Here is a 22,736-nt window from a genome sequence, read left to right on the forward strand (position 1 = left end):
TATAAATTATTACCATTGGTAAATGACTAATAATATTATAAAATAATATTATAAAATATTTTATAAATTTATTATAAAATAACTTATAAGATAATTTGATAATAATATAAATTATAAATTACTATCATATTGTAAAATAATTTATAAATTATAAATTTATTATAAATAATTGTAAAATAATTTTATAATTTATAAATTATTACCATTGGTAAATGACTAATAATATTATAAAATAATTTATAAATTTATTATAAAATAACTTATAAAATAATTTGATAATAATATAAATTATAAATTATTATCAAAATGTAAAATAATTTATAAATTATAAGTTTATTATAAATAATTGTAAAATGATTTTATAATTTATAAATTTATAAAATAATATTATTATTGAGAGGAGAATTGAAGGAGATTAGGCATTGAGAGCATGATTGAGAGGAGAGAAAAGAGAAGAGGTCTACATCAGCTAAAAGCTGATGTGGGAAATATTTGTATAGGTGGATGAAATAGAATGAAGTGGCATTCGGGAGTGAGGTGACATTCGGGAGTCTGTTTTAAATATATATAATAGATTATATAAAATGAAGAAATATTATAGCTAATTGTATAACTTTAACAATAAAGAAATACATAACTATTAAACAAATATATTATTAGAAGAACGACTTCAATGAAATCAAAAAGCTTGAATAAACTAATTCCACATTTAAATATATTTGGTATGAATTGTATTAGTCAACAATATTTTACTTTTTCTTTTGTACTAAAGCAAACATAACTTATATATAATTACTCAAAATCTATGTCTTAAATATTCACAAACTTTTTTTGCCTATACTTTTTTCAACCACTCTTAAGTTTTTTGACCGTATCAAATAATTATTTGAAAAATTCTAAGGCACACACGAATGAATTGTTTCAATATTTTGAATTTAACAAACTATCACTCACAAATGAGTATTATAATATATCACAAAACACACAATATTATTTAGTGCATGCTTAGATGGACAATGAGATTGACAGAATTAAGATAAACATATAAAATTGAAAACGTGAAAAAATACTTAAAAAAATTTATAAATCTAATATTCAAAACTAATATAAATTATATAAAATGAACAAATATTGTAGCTAAATGTATAACTTTAACAATAAAGAAATACATAATTATTTAATAAATATATTATTAGAAGAACCACTTCAATGTAATCAAAAACCTTGAATAAACCAATTCCACATTTAAATATATTTTGCATGAATTGTATTAGTTAACAATTTTTGACTTATTTTTTTGTATTAAAGCAAATCAAACTTATATATAATTATTCAAAAATATATTTACATTTAAATACATAAACACTTGAATATATTATACTGAAAAACAAAATTAACGTTACTTTTAAATTACATATTATTGCTATTTTACACTCAGTAATGTATTAAATTCTACCGCGCAACTCGCGGATTATAGTATCTAATTTCTTTTTATTTTTGTGGGAGAAAAATTGTGATAAGAATTTCAAAGACATATGCAAACCCATATCGACTATTCTTTGGTTGTCTTATTTAGAAGGTAATGTTAAAATGAACAATTTTTTTAATTAATTTGGTTATTTCTATCTTTTGTTCTGTTTGGGGGGTTTGTACTAAAAAAAACTTAAAATTACTATGTGTGGGTTCTTCCATTATTATGGTTTCTATCATTTGTTATAATTTGTTCTTCTATTGATGATTTGAGTTATTGTATTTCAGAAAAAGGTTGTTGTTTCTATCTACTATGGTGTGAAGAAACAAGTGACATTTATTCCTAAGGGTATTGGTATCGTTGAAAATATCAAGTAATGAAAATTGATGGCAAACTTATGGCCAAGATTGATCTTGATAATAACACAAAGACAACAATAAAAAATTATGAAAGAACACAATAAACTTATGTTGAAGCTTATGACCAAGTTGATGTGGTAAAGTGTGAACAAGAAGAAGAAAATTTATGACTTGTGTATGTAAAGGAATAATTTTCTAACTTTACATAATTAATTTTAAAAATAACAAAATAATTCTAATATTATTGAGCAAAAGTGGCAATGATTTTATTCATTCATCAATACTTAACACGGTTATTTTATTAGAATTGTCAGAGAAACTAATTTGATTAACAATAAAAAAATTATGACTTTGTAATGGACTAAGTTGATACATATTTACAAAGGCAAGAACGAAATTGAGTATTTACTCAATTATTTTTATATTAAAAAAAGTCTGTTATTATGATTTTTTTAATAAAAGCAAAACAAAGTAGCTCATGTCGTTCAAAGAAAAATAATGAGTGATAATATTTAAACATTAAAAAATTGGCACTTATTTAACACCTTATAACTATTGATGTGACCAAAAGAGAACAAAATATATAGAAAAATAACATTCAAAACTTATAAAAATATGGTGTACAGCGTAAAAAATATGTCCACATAACATTATTGAAACAATATTATACTTGCGACTTTCCAATTTTGGTTAGACAAGCAAACGTGAACTTGTTTTCGTTCCTAAATTTTCAATTTTGTCCCCAAATCATTAATCAACCCTTAATTATATATTTGTTTGAAAAAAGTTGAGAAAATTTTCATTAGGTACCACTCCACAATCAAAATAAAACAATATTACCAAACAACCAACCCACTCATCCATAAAACCAAAAATTATAGAAGCTCTCTTACTTCCACATATGCCATTGCTTGGAAAAAATCAAATTGACAAGGCTTAAATGCAAATAAGAGTGTGAAACGTTCTATGATCCATCAATACTAGAGATTTTTCATCCTTTTAAACAAGTTACTATACCAATTAGCAACATCTCTTTATGAAGACTTGATGGCAACATCTTTTCGCCATGGTATGCGAATTCGACAACAATGAACCAGGTTAGACTCCAGCAAGTACACTTTATATTAGTAATATCTAAGATGAATAACTTCATAGACAAACATAATACAAGACAAATATTCAAACATGAAGTAGTCCCAGAAGACTAAGGCTCAATTTAAGTAAGATCATCCTCCTCAAGTTCTTTGGCTTTCAGTTTTTCCTTCACCCTAAGAAAAAGTGTTGTTTTCCAAGAATCCTGCATAATATTCATGCAAAAAGACATTGCTGATAATTAATTTGAGTAGAGATGTTTATGGAATGCAAAAGAGGAATTATTGGAACAAGGAGTTTTAATTTTAAGTCAATAATTTAATACTCAGTTGAGAATAGTGACACATACAAAAGCACTGATAATAATTTTTCCTTTATTTATTTTGCAATATAAAAATAGTAGAATTTGATGAGTTGTCGATATGTCATAAGTATCTTATCTATATAACCACTAAATATTTCATCATGATGTTTATTCTAGCATAAGAATATACATCTAAAAGCAGTCATGTCTTTTTATAATTTAGAACTTACCAAAGGAGTCATGCTATCAAATTCCTTGACAGCTTCTGTAAACTTTCCAACATCTTCTTCATCAACTGCTGCAGCAACATCCTGGCAAATTTGTTTTTCAAAAGAAACAAGTTAGGAATTCAGTTGGCGAAAATACTACTATGAACACAATAATAGAGTACACGCGTTAAATGTATAATTTACTGTGTCATCAAAATTTAATAAAGAAATTCCACAACAAGCAATATACCGCCAAAAGTCTATATTCACGTGTTCCTGAAAATGTTGGATCCAAATCCTGCAAAAAAACAAATACACATCTAAATAATTTAGTAACTGGTGATATTCCAAGTCTGTAGATGTAGATTCTTGAAAGATATTAGACCTGATATTTCTCTAATGCATTGGTAATAGCAACAATATCCCCTTTACAAAGCTGGCAAATGCCAGCATTAAGAAGATGTCCTTTAACTCCATACTTCAACAAATTATTGCTAAGAGACTGGCGAGCTATCTCTTCATAAATTTCAATTGATTTCTGATATCTAGAGAATAATAAAAATAGATGAAACAATTAATATTCAATATATACCATAAAGAGAAGGATATGATAAAGTTCCTTTCATAATAAACTATTGCTTTATTCGCCTTATTCTAGCTGTTACTGCTCTAATTTCACAAACATCATACACATCAACCTACGAATAAGACCAATCAGCAATGGACTAATGTGTTTTCTTAAAACCATATAAAATGGAAGTTTGTTTAGGATTATATATCAAACTAGTATGTTCTTTTACCTTAGCTTTCTATACATGGGAGGAGGTGGAGGAAAAAAGGTGCAAACCATAATAGAAGGTGACATACACAAAAATTAGCTTGCTAAACTAAAAAACACAGTAAGCAACCAGCATAGAATGAAATAAAACCTTGTCCAAACATAATTACTGAGGTCTTCTTAGTAATGAAAAAGATAAAATAAACAGAAAATAGAAAAATCTTACTGTTCTAGTTGAGCAGAATATTGAGCAACTTTTTGCTTGCACTGGTTTGCAGATGTTGTCACTTCCTCACTTTCATAAAAATCAGCTGATTTTTCATAGTAAACAAGGGCCTTCTCAATATTCTGTTCAGACTCACATAATTCAGCAATTTCCTGAGTAAACAAAAGCAAAAGCCAATTATGACATGTTTTATGTTTATGGCGATTCTTGTAAGAGGGCCTAAAAAGGATTGCCAAGAAGAAAAATACTATATATAATTGAGCCATGCATTTCAAGAAATAAAATTTAGATTATCACACTAAAACAAAAAAAAAGTACTGAAGTAGTAGTGATATATACCTTCAAATATCTAGCAGCCATAGAAATTCTTCCAATTTCACAGAAAATATTTACAGCATTGTCTAAGCAAGTTATCGCCTCTGCATTAAAAGAGAGTAAAGGAAGCTTAATATCGAACTGCTATTTCTTAATCATAATGAAAGTGATGTCATGCAAAAAAAAATGCTCCGTGGCTGTATAATGAATTTCACATTAAAAGTGGTGAACAAATAACCACTATAAATGAAAAAAGGCAGATGGATCTCAACTACAGTTATGCACACAGACAAAGCACATACCACGTAAATGTCAAGATAATGCTTGATGATGCGAAGAACAATTCATAATTTTTGCTTGAATGCTTCAATTTAGAAGGAAATTTGTACTTGTGCTCTCTCTCTCTTTCATTTTTTCTACCCCTTCATTTCTGTTTTGTCATGCTTGTTATATATTTGTACAATTCATCTCATACTTTAGCACAACTCTAATTTGATATCTGGTTAAAACCATATAAAGGTATGAAATGAACTCCTGCATAGAGCTCGATGCACCCTCTAATTTTAATATCTGGGTAACTAGTTCAGTAAAGTGCTATTTAAATAAGTGTTATTCATATAATAATCGTCAATGTTTAAGTTAATATATAAATAAAGGGAATATGGCTAAACTGTTTCCATATAAGTTGTAAGCCATAAAAGCTATACCGAAAAACTTATCGAAATAAGATGAACAGTTTATAGACATATCATAGCTTATTTCTAATCTCTCCCTAACACTTGCTAAACTGTTTATGTCATGAGAAGCTCAAATAAGTTGTAAATATGTTCTTCTAAACACATCCTGAATATATGAGGAAGCAAATAATCTGATTTTGTGAAAAATAAAAACTTGAAAAACAATATAGAAAATTATTTTATATAATCTGATTGTGGACAAAGGCAAGTGATTTGGTGGATTATAGCTGATACATAGAAGTAAAATACTAAGACACTACCACCATCAATAACAGTAACCATAGTTCATTTACAAGTAAAAGAACATTGCTGGCTTGATAATATTTGATATTATGAACTCCCATCCCATCACAGCATCTGTCTTATGCGTAAGAGCATGGAGAATGACCAATGCCAATAATTTTGGTTTTGTCTTTTCTCCTGAGATATGTAACAAGATTCTATGTGCATAGGATATCAACACAGTATGAAGTTGAGACATGTATTGATATTGCTTAAAAGATTAAAAATAGAATGACACAATTAGAACCCAAAAAACAATCCTAGTGTACATAACAACATACATACTGAAATACATACCATTTATACTGATTTTTTTATAGCAATGTGAAGCATCAACATAAGCTTGGGCGGCTTCATGTTTGCTTTCCAACTTGAATCACAAGACAACAAGGTTCGTGTCAGGGTTAAGAGAGAATTTGAAACAAAGTAACTCCAAAGAAAGCTAAATTTTGTTACCTTCAAATTGCAATTTGCCAACTTAATGTAGGTGGATCCTGCTTTGTCCCCTGAAACAGCATCACCACCAGGACCAACATCTATTTTAGCCTGATTTTACTACACCTAAAATGTTAACAACTAGAAAGCACATAAAAAAACAATAAACCATACTCAACACAAATTTGATAATATGATAAATATCAGCATGACAATGACATAAATATAATTTCTACCCAAAAACAGATGCAAGTAATATAAAAACATAAATATATGTTTAAGACACGAAAAAAGTAAATATTTTAAAGTTAGTTGATATAAATTATAATCTATGAAACATTGACACAAACAATGAAAATGGAAACGACACTTACACTAACATAGCAATACACTGACACATAGATACAAAAAATAATTTAAGAAAGTATAAATGATTGACACATGAGTGATGTCTCCATCTCGACCTCAGACACATTTTGGACATCATCCACATCTTTAATAGGTAAAGAGCCGTTTTGATTTTTAGATGTGTGAAGCGTTGTTACAATAGTATTTAATGTATCATAATTACAAAAATATTCTTAAATGTGTTCTATTAGCCATTTTGATCTTCGAATATGTCTTCTATTAGTTAATGTAGTTTTCAAATATGTTTTTTTTAATCAATTTGATCCATAAAATTACTAATAAAAGAAACATTTTAATTATGTATTTACAACCTTAATATATATAAAGACTATAGTGAATACACCTTTCTTTATTTATCAAAGAACTATCATGTATATCGATTGATATAATAATTTAAAATAACAAGCATTGTGGTTAATTGCATGAATTGTAGGAGACGTAGGACACAAGCATTGTGATGAACAAGATGCAATAAATAAATGAAATGAAAGAATAACTGAAAAAGGTTACATGATTTGGCGAGCTTGTATGAATTAGCAGATTTATCAAAGAGCTCAGCAGCATCTTCAAATTTGGAACCAAACATGCCCCAACCACTCAGCTTTTTCTCAGCCTTATTCTCAAAATCTTCTGCCCTCGCTAATTGATCTCCCATGATTTCAACAAAATTCAATCGATCGATTCAATTTTTATGTTTTCATGCAAATTACTTTAGATTTATATTTTACAGAGATGGAAATGGTTACGTTATGCGGATAGGAAAAAAAGTGTTCACCACCAAACTGGAAAAACGTAAAGAATAAGAAAGATAAATTGTTTGTTTCCATTTCCGCTTTCCGCAACGTGTCTTCACTTGGCTCAAATTATTGGGCTGTTTGGGTATTCGGACATTCTATTGGACTAGCCCAATTACTCCGTACTAAGTACTAACAACTATCGTTTACAATTTTTGGTAGAATCAAATTGACAAAAAAAAAAAAATTAGGACAAACTTACAATAAGTGAAATATCCAAAATATATTTGAACATATTTTAAGTGTTGTAGCAAGTTGAACCAAATGATTTATATTTTGAAAGAACAAATATTATCTCTCGTTAAAAAAATATTTTCTTAATTTTTTTTTTAAAATACAAAATAAAATATAAAATATTACATGATTAACTTGACAATTTAACTCTAAAATGTTATTAAAAAGAAAAAAAAAGATATATATATATATATATAAAATATTTGCAAAACTATACAAAAATTCAAGAAAACAATTCTTCAAATACAAAAGACTAGACCGATTCATTAAAAATCTTATTAGAAAAACTATGACGAAAAAAAAAAGTACAATAAATATGTACGAACATCATTTTAATTAATATTCAAGAAAACTAATCTTATTTTTATTGAGAAATACTATGATTATGATTCTCTTATAGTAGTAAATTTAAATTGTAATAACATTCATTACTATAATTTAATATATTAAATAATTATGTAACACCCTAAAAAATACTAGTTTTTCAACTTCTACCAATTTAAGTAAATTCAATTATTAAATTAGAAAACAATCACATATAGTTTTTCAAAATCATAAATGAATATCCTTAGTTAATCATTGACCCACTTTTTTATTAAAAAATGTTATCATCAAGTATATCACGATGCCTTTAAAATGAATTAATCAGTTTATATCAATAATAATGTAGGAAGGAATCCATATCCAAAAGATAAAGACCAAGAAATCACTTGTCTCTGTCAACAACATTCACGATTCATTTTCATTCATCCATCAACCAAAATGATAAACATAAAACACAAAAATTCTCTTATTATGTCCAACACTACCCAAGTTAATGTCCCTCTTCTACAACAAAACCACGAAAACTCACAACAAGAAGACCCAATTCCACAAAATGGATCAATTTCCGGGGCAGTGTTCAACATATCAACAACAATGGTGGGTGCCGGAATCATGTCGATTCCGGCAACTATGAAAGTTCTTGGTATAATTCCAGGATTGGTGGTGATTGTGTTGGTGGCAGTTATAACGGATTTAACGGTTGAGTTTATGTTAAGGTGTACAAGCTCCGGTAAAGCCCTTACATATGCGGGTATGGTGGGTGAGTCATTTGGGGCCGTTGGATCTCTTGCTGTTAAGATTTGTGTCATCACAACTAACCTTGGTATCCTCATCGTCTATTTCATTATTCTTGGTACGTTTTTCTTCTCCTATGGTCTAAATTAAATTGGCATAAAGTTTGTCATGATTCTTAATTTGTTTTCTGATATTGATGTTTTAATTTTGTAGTTAAGGTTTTAGGTGGGATTTTCACAGTATATTTGGCTGATTCACACACCATATTTACCTCCCCATTAGCGAGAAACTAGAGAATAAAGTGCAAATGATAACGTTTTTAAATTACTACCATTACTTAGTCAAATAAAAGAAAGGGAAATTTTCCCCTAAACTCATTCACTTTAAATTTTATAATTTTTTAGTTTGAAAATTTGCTGGTTTGGTATGTAAGGGTGGGCCCACAGTGTCTTCCGGATCATCAATCGTATAACTTATCTAGTAATAATTGTCTATAGGACAACGAATATAAAATATTATTTTTTATGAAATATAATATTAATTATATGATAGAAATAATTCAAAAGTTAGTATTATAAATTTGGGTCTTTTTGATATACTTGTACACTTTTATCATAAATATATTAAATGGTCATTTAAAACAGACCAAATTAACGGATAAATAGACCTTTATTAAGAAATCCCCATGCATTTCTATATATAAAAAAAAGCCCCATAAATACGCAATGGCCCATGCTTAAATAAATTCTTGAAGTCCAAATCATGATCAGGATTTGATGTATTAGTAAAAGCCAACTGTTTTCTGCCTTGGTTAATATCGGCCACTAATTTTAGCCCAAATGGTTCAAATTACAAATTTATCAAATTGATTTTAAACAATCTCAACCATAAACTTATATCAGACATAATAATCGTGTGACCGTTACAACTGAGAATTCAACTTCTCCAAATCGTCCACACTTTTTATTTTGTATCCTATAAGATAGTTATCTAGTTAATTTTGCTGTGTTACTTTACACTATTTATTTCCGATTATTAGAATGTGCAAATAGTCTAATAACTCTTAATTGATAAAAGTCTTAAATTTTTTATTTATTATAACATAATTAATTAAGAGTAATTTTTTTTGGTTAAATATATTTTTAATTTTTACAAAATTATGATATTTTAATTTTAGTTTCTAATTTTTTTATTATTCATTTTTAATCTCTATTTTAATTTTATAATTTAAAAAAAATTAAAATAAAGATAAAAAATAAATTAAAAAATTAGAAACTAAAAAGTTGAGAATTTTTTATATGAACTAAAGTAAAATTTTGAAATTTATAGAGACTATAATTTATTTTACCTTTTTTATTTAATTATTAAAATTATATATTTTTTCTTATTATAGACCTAATTAAGATTAAAATAGGACCACAAAAATGTTTAAGAGGACTCTGTTTTATATTCTTCTTAAAAAAAAAAAGTTATATTCATGTATTTAACATAAATTTGAATGAACTAATTGATTTTTCTCATATGTTAATTAATATAGGAGACGTGCTATGTGGAAATGAATTCAATGGTACAACACATTTGGGTATTCTACAACAATGGTTTGGTATCCACTGGTGGACATGTCGCACTTTTGCTCTTCTTATTGTTGCACTCTTCATAATGCTTCCCCTACTTATGTTACGACGTGTAGGTACAAATAATTAATTTTTCCAAATTAATTATCATTCGCCTTATCTTAATCAAGTACATTAATTTTGCTAATGAATTTTTTTTTCTTATTTATTTTTAATCTATTATTTACAGATTCACTCAAGTATAGTTCTGCATTATCAATCCTACTAGCATTGGTTTTTGTTGTAATATGCTCATCAATGGCGTTTAATGCATTATGGTTTGGGAAAACTCAATCGGTCAGAATTTTGCCTGATTTCTCTCAAGTCACTGCCCTTGATCTTTTCACTACTGTCCCTGTTTTTGTCACAGGGTTTGGATTCCATGTCAATGGTTAGTTTCATACACATTATTACCACAATACTAGTGACCAGATGAATATATCGTGAAAAATTCAAGTCTCACATATAATAAAGTTCGTGAAAAATTCAAGTCTCACATATAATAAAGTTCGACAATAACTTATAAATAAAAATATCTTTCACTTTATACGTTGATTTTATTAATATGCTTTATTGCAGTTCATCCGATTAGAGCAGAGCTTGTAAAACCTACAGACATGAGTATCGCCGTGCGAATTTCGTTGTTAGTTTGTGTGGCTATTTACTTTGCTATAGGATTCTTTGGATACCTATTGTTTGGGGACTCCATCATGCCCGACGTGTTGGTAAACTTCGATCAAAACTCCGATTCAAGCGTCGGTCGATTGCTCGACAACATTGTTCGACTAAGCTATGCACTCCATCTTGCACTTGTGTTCCCAATCATGAACTTTTCATTGAGGACTAACATTGATGAACTATTATTCTCAAAGAGAAATAAGCCTCCTTTGGCATTGGACACCCCAAGATTTGTGTCACTCACTCTTGTTTTGCTAGCTTTCACATACTTGTTGGCTGTGACTATTCCAAATGTTTGGTATTTTTTTGAGTTCTTGGGATCTACTACCATTGTTTGCCTCTCATTTCTCTTCCCTGCTGCAATTATTCTAAGGTATTCTATCATTTTGTCACCTCTTTTTATCATATATGTTCTCATTTATTGTTTATTACCATTGATCAAACCATTAAAATATTTGACTTTCAACTAACTATTTCTAAAATCACACACGTAATTAATTGTGATATACTGATAATATAAAATATTTTCCACTAATAGTCTATAAAAATTAGGAACTATAATTTGGATGATTTACTTTATAAAAATTTGATTCCTAACTCCTCACCCCAATTCTTTTGAGCACAGGGATATATATGGCATATCAAAAACAAAAGATAAAGTGATGGCAATAGTGGTGATTGTTTTGGCTGTTGTAACAAGTGGAATTGCTATATGGACCAATTTGTATGGTTCCACCAGTGCGGACCAATCATAATGTTATTATCATTTTCAAGTTTGAGAGCATCTTGATTCAGTTGTTCGCTCCAAAAGAGTGGTTCTACTTCTAGAAGGATGTGATTAATATATCGTGTAAATGAATTTATAAAAAAAAGTGTATCCCTAGATTTGATATTCTTGAATTCTCTTATTTTTCTATTTGTTACAAATTATATTATATAACTCATATTGGTCATTCTTCAGGTCACTTGTCATGGATCTATAGTCTAAATTGAGAATTAGGTGAAAAGAATCTATAGAAAAGATTAAAACAGTCTCAAAAGAGAAAAAAAACTTAATTACTTTTTGTCATTTAATTTATTTGGTTCATGTTGATTCTTTAACTTTAAAAAGTGTCAAATTAGTCCTATAACTTGGTAATCTTAATTTATATTAGTCATTTCCCTTCAAATTATTAAACCAATTCATTCTAACTTCATATGGAGCTCTAACATGGAAAGTAAACAATGTAATTGAGAACATATTGTCCATGGCATTAGTGTAGTAGTGCAATTAGAGATTAACAAACCCATAAATTTGTTTGTAGTACTCCAATTTTGTTTAACTAATTAAAAATAAAAAATAAATTAATATTTATTTTATTATAATATATCAAATTTTATATTTGTTATTATTTTACTTTTCTCTATGAAAAATTTAAGAAAAAATAATAAATATATAAAGATGTATATATTTCTGCCTTCATATTCATTAATACAAAAAAGTAAAAAGATATATAAAAAAGAAATAAAAATAATATAACAGAAATAATAAGGGATGCTCATTTTGTCTCATCATTTCTTAAAACCATAATTATTATAACATTAGAATAATAATACACAATGATACAATAAATTAAAAATACTTATTGTCCTATCTGGTTGTTATGATGCAGAGAGAAGAAGACAAAACTTTGAGTTTAAGCATGAAGACAATATTCTGTAGAATTAGAGACATATAGAAACATTAGCTCATCCAAAATCCTACTTTATTTCTCAACATAGACTATAGAAACATTAGCTCATCCAAAATCCTACTTTATTTCTCAACATAGACTGAGAATTAATACACTCAGATAAAAATAATTTAAAAAAAAAATGTGAATGCATGAGACAGACAGAAGAACTCAGATTATAAGTAAAGAAAATAAAACATAAATAAGAAAATTAATGGGGAGCACAAAAGTAGAACAGAAGCAACTAAACAAGTGAAAAAATCTATAAATATATCTTCATTTGTTTTCAAAAGGGAGAAGGGGAAAGATCTAATACAAACAAAATATGAAAGAAAAAATAAAACAGAGAAGAAAACTATTTTGACGTTTATATCGAGCTCTACACCACTGGGCACCGCCGCCTCTATCCTAGTGGCCTTTGGCATCCGAAAAGACATGTACTTTCTCCTTTCTTCATTTTACTTTTCTTTTCAAACTTTATGTTTCTAAAAAATGTGAACTTCATTCTATTGGAAACAAAAAATTGAAACTAGAGTTTAATTGATTAAAAAATGAAAGCTTTTGTTTTTGTTATGGGTGCTTCTCGTCTGGAGTATGGTATGGATGTAATTCGCTTAAAATCTTTTTTATTTGGCTTTTTGTTTTGTAAAGACATGATCCAGGCTGTATTTCTACTTTTTCTCATATTTTTTACATGCTAACGTGACCACACTGCTCTTCCTACACGTTAGCTAGTAATTAGCACATATCTTCATACTGCTATCATAGAAATACTTCATGCCATTTAACATAAATAATTGTGTTTTATGGATACAATTAACTACTAATTAGCCTCCATTATTTTCATCGGTAAGAAATTTAATAATTTTTTTTTTATTTTGTTTTGTGTTATTTAATATTAAAATGAGTTTTATTTTTATTATTTAATTAAAATTGGTGGAATTGTGTATCTTTAATATTAAAATGAGTTTTGTTTCTATCACTTATTTAACTAAAAGGTATATTAAAATAAACTTCCACTTGTATATCATATTTTTGGTTCTATTATTTGATTAAAATCTGTTTTGTTTATTTAATAGATCAAGCTACAAGTTCATATATTTCTTTCGCTGCTATTTTTTTTTTTATTATTACTAATTTTATTTTATAGAATTATTTAAATTTATTTATTATTCAGCATCAAATTTTAATTCTCAAAAACATAACAAAGTTAAAATATAATCAAATATTAAAAAAATGTGACTTTCTTTTAATTTTTCTAAATTGTTAGAACACAAGTTGTGATAGCTTGGTAGTTCTAAAACTCATTTAGATAAACAAATTAATCAATAGATTTCTTTTTAAATGGTTAATTAGATGTGTCATCTTTTTAATCTTTGAGTTGTTAAAACACAAGTCGTACCGCTTGGTGGTTTTAAACTCATATCTAAATCGAAAATAATTATTTAAATCAAACAAACTCATTTTTTTTTGCTTCTCGTCAAAATAACTCATTTTTTTTATCAACAACAAAACAAGTTTTTTTTTCTTCTTTAATTGCACTAGGAGATACGTAGTAGTAAGATCACATTCTTGTCAAACACATTAATATTTTTTTTTATCCTTTAGTTCTTAAGCACACATTTATTCTAAAATCATATAATAATAATAATAATAATAATAATAATAATAATAATTGTTATTCATATTTAATAATAAAGAGAAATAAATATACTTAAATTAATATTAATTTTGCACAATTAATTATAGGTAACCGTATTTTAATGGATGTTGTATGGTGCTCATACCTTCTCTACGCATAATCAATCAACTCCAGAATTCCAAATTTGGTTTCAAATACCATTTTTTATTGTTTCTATTTTTTAGGGTTTCCCAATATTTTTCTTATTTTAAAATAAATTTTGGTGACGACTCCATTAAATTTGAGAAACACTCGAAATTTTAGTAAATTTTTGTACTACATAAAAAGGCTCATATTCTAATACTTTTAAATCTAATAAAATCTTATTTAAATTTAATATTTTTTAATAAATGTTAAATTAATTGACTTAGTGATCAATTAAAAAAGAAATATTATATACAATTGATTATGTATTTTGTATACGAAGAAGAGATGAGTTTAATGGTGGTGGTGGTGTAGTTATTAGTGATCGAAAAGGTTTTTCCATGGTGGATGGAGATTGTTTTGAATAAAGAAGAATAAGAAGAAAGAATGAGGAAGATGAGAGATGAAAAGGAAAGAGTCAACAGAGAAAAAATGTTTTGGGTATAATACTATAACATGAACTACAGTAATAAGCGTAAGCTTAGTTGATCTAATGGTCGCAAAAAATTAGCATGATATACTGTTTTAATAGTGGTTCATGTTAAATGTCATCTATCAAAATCAAAACAAAAATATCTTTGATTAAAATTTGGTTTTTCTCTAATATGAAGAAAGATGCATTGGAGAAAATAAGAGCAATAAGTAAAAGTATTGAAAAAAAAAAAGCAATTAGAAAAACTCCAAAAGAAGTTAGTTAATCAAGAATAAAAGCAAAAACAGATTAAAAAAGATTAAACAAATAAAAATAGCATATACAAAAAGTGTAATGCATCAACTCGTGTATAATGTCATGATTTTGATACGATGTATAAAACACAACAAAAATAAAAAATAAAAGAAAATAAAAAAGTATTTGAAATATTGATATTGTATCGAGAAAATAAATATATCGGATCATACACAAAGGACAATGAAGATCATATAGCCAATGGAAATAGCTAATTCTTATAACTAATGTAATTATTCTACGGCAAACTTTTTATATCTCTAATACATACATACAATTACAATTGCGGTGTTGTATCGTAATATTATTTTCGAAGGTACCATCATAAATATTTATATTGTGAGTTATGATTAGGTATTTATATAAAAGTTTTATATAAATGCATGATTTGATAAATATTTTGTCTAATCTGTTTGAATAATATATTTCTTCTTTTTAAAATGAGATACTTTAAAGTATATTCCTTCTATAAAAAATTATAAGCAAAGATCAAATATAGTCCAAATATATGTAAGTTTTATTTATATTTGATCGGGAGAAAGTATCATAACACATAATATTTGAATAATATGAAATTCACTCTATACTCACTTCTTTTCCTTTAATATTTGTTATCTGTTTTTGTTTTATTTTTTTTGGTCCTATAACAAATTTAAAAGGAGGAGACTACTATTCAAAATATCACTAATTGATTAAAAATTAATTAACTAATATTTAAAATTCATGTGATAGATATAGTCACTTAATATCGACTGATCTTTGTTAGAATTTTTTTGAACATATGCATGTAAAAATGTCATCTTACAACCAAGTTTTTTTAATTTGTACACTTTAAAAAGTCAAAATTCAACCTAAACCACATCCTTGAATATTTAACTTCAATTACTACTGGGGATAACTAATTAATGAGAAGTATGAAATGATTCTTTATAGCAAAATATAAATAAAAAAATAAAAAGTACATGTATTTAGACTAAATATGGTGTAGATACATATAATTTTTTGTTTATATTATAAACACAATTGCCCATGCGGTCCCTTAACTTAATTTCAGATAACATTTTAATTTAGAAACTATATTGTTTATATTATGAACATTTCCGATAACATTACAAAAATTCAAAAATATAAAGAATAAAAATATAAGTTTATTTGAATATTTGAGTTATAAATTTGATAAAATTTGTATTATATTGAAGATGATAATTAATTTTAAGAGTTTTGTTTGAAAATTATGATAATTTTTGGTAAAAAAAAAGAAAGATAACATTGTTAACATTTTAAAACATAAAAGATCAAATTGTTTACTTAAAATTAAATAAAAGACTAAATTGTGAAGGAAAAAAAAAGAATTGAAGTGTTATCTGAAATTAAGTTAAGAGATCGCAAGAGTAATTATGCCAACATTATATTATAAAGAGAGTATTATTTTATAAATTGACAAAAATATAATAAAACTATTAAAAGTATTTTTAAGAAAAAAGCATTAATATAGTTTCCAAATTATACCAATTTGTCAAAACATGCTCACTATTGTTTGCTAATAATATTTTTTTAAACATTTGCTGATAATTTATTTTTATCAAATATGACTAGTTAGGAATAATACTTAGTTGTATTATTGGAACACAAAAGTATACAGAGGAAACTTAAAAAAAAAAATATATAAAGAAATCTTAAAATGTACTCTTACACTGTAATAGTCTATTATTCATTGATTTCTTTAAAAAAAATGTAAAAAAACATTAAAAAAAAACTTTTTTAATACGGTATTATTAATCATTTTGAATACTAGATTAATCACTAAAATGTATGTCAATAACTACTTTTTAAACATATATATCATTAACTACTAAAATACATGACATTAACTACTAAATCGTAGAACTCTAAAGTACATATTGTTTTGTATTTTAGTAGTTAATGAGATATAAGTTAAATAAGTGATTAATAATTTATATTTAAATGGTTAATAAAGTATACATAGGTTAATGGTATAAACTTATATATGTTACACAAAAATGTCTCAATTATATAAAATGATTCTCTTAATAGATATAGTTGATGAACATGAATACATGTCTGAGCATGAATGCAATGATGTCGCGAATAGTAATACCGATGAAAATGAAGTTTTCATCAACAATAACGCGTTTGAAGAATATGCCAATAGACAAGGTCTATTTATGCATTTTAAGGTTATAATTTAATATATTTAATATTTAATACTTAATATGTTAGGAAGTTGTTAATATTAAATTACTTGATGTTGATTTATTTTAGTATATTCTGATCTTGGCAATGCCATGATAAAATGCAATTATTGTGGAGCAAACATGTGGTTGAAGTAACAATGTCAATTATAAGAAAGGAGGGGTTTGAATTATAATTGCCCCTTTTTAAAAATTCATGTTTAAAACTGAAAGTTTAACTCAAGATTGATCTTGGTTATAAACGAAGATTGATCTTGGTTAGTAAAAAATAGCAATATCAATATAAAATTTGATTGTAAAGCATAAAATAAATAGAGATAGAGATAGAGAGATCATACAAGAATATATTCTGGTTTATCCTATCCGGGTTACGTTCAGTCCTCACAACCGTGAGATTTTTCACTAAGTGTTCAAAACAGAGAACGTTCTTGGTTTTTACACCACCAGTCCAGATCAACCTTGATCTATTATAATATTCACCTTTCAACATAGAAAATATTTTTACAATCACCTTTCAACATAGAAAGGATTTTTACAATCACCTTTCAACCTTGAAAGGATTTTTACAAACACACTCAATCTAACATAAAAGATAGACTTGAGTTACAAATGATGTGTATGATAAACGTGTTTGGGATCTTGAAACTTCTCAACACTTGTTTGAGATAAATGAAAGATAAACTCAGTATATAATGATTCAAAGATATAGTGAAGAGAGCTGGAGTTTCCTTGAAGAGTTTTTATGACTTGTTACTTGAACAAGTGTTGGTAGATTTGTAAATTGAACTCTTGCCTTCATCTTCCAATTGATCTTCAATTTATAGATGCTAAAAGACTTTGAATATTTAGTTTAAAATGAATATATCCGTTGGACACGCTTCCCAAGTGTCAGATATATTTTAAAGCAATTAAACATGTGTTTATTTGTTGTCCATAACGTTCTTGACAAAACGGAGAATGTTCTTGCTTTTGGGTTTCATGGAAAACGTGAATGAGTGAGTGAATGAGTTGTCACATGTCAGTTGGCACTATTTTGAGTCAGGTTTATGCAGAACTTTCTGCAAAATATTGTAAGTACAATGTACTTTTTCCTTGCTCACAACTCATCAATTTGAAAATCAATCTTGAGGCTATTTTCCACCGTTGGTTATTGATCTCGAGTTATTGGCTTCACCAACGATTTGAGCAGTCTTGATACTCTTTAATATGTGATTTATACTGTGGAAAATTATTTGTTTTAATTATGTATTTAAAAGAGAATTAAAACCAGAATGTTCTTTTGTAAAACAAGAACATTCTTCGTTTTGTGTTTTGTATGAGTATTGGATTTTGACAGCTATTGTGTGTCAGTCCTTTGTCTCAAACACATGATGTGATTTATGCCAAAAAGGTGAGTAGGAATGTCCTTGTTGTCATGGATATTCTTCTCATAGCTCATCAATTTGGAGATTGATCTTGATGTTTTTCTTTGCCTTTGTTGATCCTCTTTGATCTTGATGTTCTTCTCATATCCAAAACAATCTTGGGTAGATTATTAACTTCCTCTATGATGAATATTGATGTTTTGTAGTGTAGATAGATGTACTTTTGCAGCCCAGATCAATCTTAAATTATATCAAATTTTGCTATTTGTAAACCAGAACGTTCTTGGATTAAAGTTGTGAAAACGGAGAACGTTTCTGTTTTGAGTGATTGCTGGATTTTGACAATTCTGGCAGTTGTTGCGTGCCAAACTTTTCTATTATGTATGCGGGTCAGTGATGCAGGGACTTTATCATTTATGTCCAGTTTGTACTTGCTTACTTTAGCCATCAACTTTGAGGATTAGTCTTGCATTTTATTCTTGATGCATTGCTTTGCTTTTTGCTGATCTTATGGAAAGAATTTGTCCAAAATGATACTGAGTATATAATTATGTTCCTTTGTAATGAATAATGATGATTTGCAATGTAGATTGATGTATTTCCGTAGCCCAAATCAATCTTGAATTAAAAAAGATTTTGTTCCTTGTAAACTAGAACGTTCTTGACATACAAGATCGTTCGTCGAATTGGTTGGAGATGAGCTGACTTGTATTTGTGATTGTGTCAGTTGTCTGAGATGATTTCTTGCTTTTAAGTCACGTGTGCATGTCTAGATTGAAAGTACAATCAACAGTGTACTTTACAGCTTGTAACTTTGTATTTGCAATTGCCTCACTAGAAGAATGATCTTGTTTTATACTTTTTATGAAACATATATTTTATCCTTCGAATTCTGGAATAATTATGACTTAGATTGATCCTTGCTTTTTCTTGATGAAGATATGAGATGAATAAAGCTTCCAGGATCCAATTTCTCACAAAAAAACTGATTATTCTTGTTTGTGACAAAAACGAAGATCGTTCTTCGCTTCCCAGAACTATGTAAGATTGATTTTCGTTTTACTGATTTTGCTTTCTTGAGTTTAATGAGATCTGCTTTGTAATGCTAGATACATATCTTGTTTTAACACACTCAAATACACATGCTAAATACCAAAACACTTAGAATCATAATTAGAATTCTTAATTAACATTTTGGTTAATTATCATCAAAACATTAATTTGAGATTTTGTCTTAACAGTGGTACCAAGTACAACTAATATATTAGTTTGATAATTATCGACTATGCTAATTAACTTTATTTATTTTGTTCTATTTATTATAAAAAATATTTAATTAAATAAAAATATATAAACGACGCACCACCCGTGCGATAGCACGAGTATTATACTAGTTATATAAAAAATAAAAATAAAGTTGAAAAAAAAAGACAAATTATTGTTCATAGTATAAATACAAAGTTTCAAATTTTGGCATTTTGATTTGAACCCTTAGTTAGAAAATTGCAATTTTAGTCCCTTAACTTTAATCTATTTTACAAATTGTTGGCTCCTTTGATTTTGACTTGGTCAATGCTAAGACGACATTTTTTATAATTATGTGGAATATACATTTTTTTTAAATTGTCAACTCAGTTTTAAAAAAGATTTGACCAAAATATAATTATGATCCTTTCATTATTTATCTAATATTCATTTTAATCAATTCACTTTTTATTCGTTTCAGTCGTTTTTTTCATTCGATTTTGTTATTTCTCTTTATTCATTTTAGTTCTTAATAAAAGATAAAACACTAAAATAAAAAATAAAAGATCAAAATAAATTAATTAAAAAAAATATCAAAAAAAATATTAATTAATAAATGAAGTGAATAAATTTAAACAACACTTTGATGAAATATAATTACTATTAATAAAAAGAACCTTTCGATTTTATTACTAAATGATGAAATCTTATCTTATTTGTTTGAATAATTAATTTATTTTTTTAAAGATGCGATACTTTAAAGTATACTCGTTCCATAAAAAATATGTGTATTTGTATCAAATATAATATAGTTATTTGTATCAAATATAATATAGTTCACATACATATAGTTTTTACTTATATAATATAGTTCACATACATATGTTTAATACTTAACATGTTTTTATCTTAGTGTTTTATTTTTTGGTCCAAACAAAGGATGAAGGAGGAGATCACTATTCCAAAAATTACTAATTGATAAAAAATTAATTAACTAATATTTAATTCATGTAATTGGATATATCAATGTACACGTAATATTGACTGATCTTTGTAAGAGAATTTGGACATATGCTCATCTAACAACCAAGTTTTTTTTTAATCTATTCACTTTAAAAAGTCAAAATTCAATCTAAAATACTTCCTTAAATATTGAAACTCAATTATTACTAACTAAAACTAATTTGTATCTAAAATAATTTTATTATTGAATCATTAATAAAGAGCACAAAAGTAACTAATATTTTTTAAATTTTAAATTACATTTTATTGTTATAATAGTTACTTATTTATATATTTTTTAACCAATAATATCATTTATATAACTAACTATCTTCTAATTAACTAAAAAAGAATCTTTAAATTAAAAAAACAAAAAAAACTATATAGAACTACTAAAAACATTACCGGACATTTTTTTATATATAAAAAAAATCATTTGTTAAAAGAAAAATTCTATTTGTCTTCTTGAATAAAAATTAAATAAGATTACAACATAAAAAATATTAAGTATTAAGCATACATTTAATATAACATACATTTAATTTAATTAAAATAAAATAAGTTAAATGATTGAACAAATTTTAAAAAATTCTATTTTTTATTTTTCATTTATACAAAAAAATTATGGCATAAATATTAAAATAATGAAAAATAAATATTTATAATCAGATGTTTAAAAGCACACATAATAAATATTTATTAATGATAAATATAAAAATTACATAATAAAAATTTGTCATTGATATAAAAAGTACGAGTCAAATGTGTATCATTAATAATATAAAAATACAAATAAATATTTGTAACTGATAAGTATAAAAAATATAAAATATAAAATATTACTTATTTTATTTGAAATTTAAATAGGACAATATATAAATCAACTACTTATTGCACTTTATTCATTGTGTAACGGAACAGAAAACAGCAAAAAGAAATTCTCACATTTTTCACTCCTTTCTAGCTGGGATGTCGCCTGTAACCGGAGCAAACGTACCTCTCTTGCCGGGGTCCAAAGTTTATTCTAAGCCAGCAACCATCTCCGGCGCCGTGTTTAATGTTGCCACGACCATAATTGGCGCCGGAATTATGTCTCTTTCGGCGACTTTGAAGGTTCTCGGTGTGATTCCGGCGTTCGTTTTGATTTTGGTGGTTGCTTTACTGGCCGAAATATCGGTTGAATTTTTAATGAGGTTTACGCATTCCGGCGAAACGACGACGTATTCTGGTGTCATGAGAGAAGCGTTTGGACCCTTGGGAGCTGTAATTACTCAAATTTGCGTTGTGATTACTAACCTTGGGTGTTTAATTATGTACTTAATTATTGTTGGTAAGAATTTAGCTTTTAGGATTTAATTGTTAACGAGTTCATTAGCAGTTTAATCATAACAAAGATTAGATTCCAACCGGAGTTTATATTTTTCGATTAAGATTGAATGAATCATATTTTAATTTTGATTAGATCTCGAAATTTTGAAATTTTCAATTTGGTGTAATGTGCAGCGGATGTACTTTCTGGAAATGAACAAGGAGGAGAAGTACATTTGGGTATTTTGCGACAATGGTTTGGTATTCATTGGTGGAATTCAAGGGAATTTGCTATGCTCTTCACTTTAATCTTCATTTTGCTTCCATTGGTTTTGTATCGTCGTGT

The 22,736-nt window shown here is 26.8% G+C and overlaps 3 protein-coding genes across 3 annotated transcripts in view; 2 read left to right on the forward strand and 1 right to left on the reverse strand.

Annotated features, from left to right (window-relative positions):
* Window positions 1-2,693: 2,693 nt before the first annotated feature.
* Window positions 2,694-7,426, reverse strand: LOC101492393 (alpha-soluble NSF attachment protein 2-like). Its single transcript, XM_004490984.4, has 9 exons — window positions 7,127-7,426; window positions 6,230-6,279; window positions 6,071-6,143; window positions 4,779-4,858; window positions 4,440-4,591; window positions 3,821-3,980; window positions 3,686-3,733; window positions 3,457-3,537; window positions 2,694-3,127 (listed from the first exon to the last, which is right to left on the reverse strand). The coding sequence occupies exons 1-9, from the start codon at window positions 7,269-7,271 to the stop codon at window positions 3,047-3,049; spliced, it is 870 nt and encodes a 289-aa protein (XP_004491041.1). The 5' UTR covers window positions 7,272-7,426; the 3' UTR covers window positions 2,694-3,046.
* An 865-nt stretch (window positions 7,427-8,291) lies between these two features.
* LOC101492724 (amino acid transporter AVT6C-like) lies at window positions 8,292-11,959 on the forward strand. Its single transcript, XM_004490985.4, has 5 exons — window positions 8,292-8,821; window positions 10,241-10,393; window positions 10,507-10,707; window positions 10,896-11,367; window positions 11,620-11,959. The coding sequence occupies exons 1-5, from the start codon at window positions 8,407-8,409 to the stop codon at window positions 11,747-11,749; spliced, it is 1,371 nt and encodes a 456-aa protein (XP_004491042.1). The 5' UTR covers window positions 8,292-8,406; the 3' UTR covers window positions 11,750-11,959.
* A 10,044-nt stretch (window positions 11,960-22,003) lies between these two features.
* The window catches only part of LOC101501021 (amino acid transporter AVT6C-like), a 3,009-nt gene continuing 2,276 nt past the window's right edge, over window positions 22,004-22,736 (forward strand). The window contains exons 1-2 of the mRNA XM_004491005.3: window positions 22,004-22,412; window positions 22,586-22,736. Coding sequence (XP_004491062.1) covers window positions 22,052-22,412; window positions 22,586-22,736 — 512 coding nt within the window. The 5' untranslated portion in view covers window positions 22,004-22,051. The remainder of the gene's footprint in view (window positions 22,413-22,585) is intronic.

This window comes from Cicer arietinum, chromosome 2, assembly GCF_000331145.2.
Source record: "Cicer arietinum cultivar CDC Frontier isolate Library 1 chromosome 2, Cicar.CDCFrontier_v2.0, whole genome shotgun sequence".
Classification (NCBI taxonomy): domain Eukaryota; kingdom Viridiplantae; phylum Streptophyta; class Magnoliopsida; order Fabales; family Fabaceae; genus Cicer; species Cicer arietinum.

Excerpts from the sequence above, each read along its gene's own strand:
- LOC101492393 (XM_004490984.4), bottom strand. The coding sequence starts at position 7,271 with ATGGGAGATCAATTAGCGAGGGCAGAAGATTTTGAGAATAAGGCTGAG. Across the intron at positions 6,144-6,229 it reads TGGCAAATTGCAATTTGAAG|TTGGAAAGCAAACATGAAGC; the intron begins GTAACAAAATTT and ends TTGTGATTCAAG. Across the intron at positions 3,128-3,456 it reads TTGATAGCATGACTCCTTTG|GATTCTTGGAAAACAACACT; the intron begins GTAAGTTCTAAA and ends AATATTATGCAG.
- LOC101492724 (XM_004490985.4), top strand. The coding sequence starts at position 8,407 with ATGATAAACATAAAACACAAAAATTCTCTTATTATGTCCAACACTACC. Across the intron at positions 8,822-10,240 it reads CGTCTATTTCATTATTCTTG|GAGACGTGCTATGTGGAAAT; the intron begins GTACGTTTTTCT and ends TAATTAATATAG. Across the intron at positions 10,394-10,506 it reads ACTTATGTTACGACGTGTAG|ATTCACTCAAGTATAGTTCT; the intron begins GTACAAATAATT and ends TATTATTTACAG.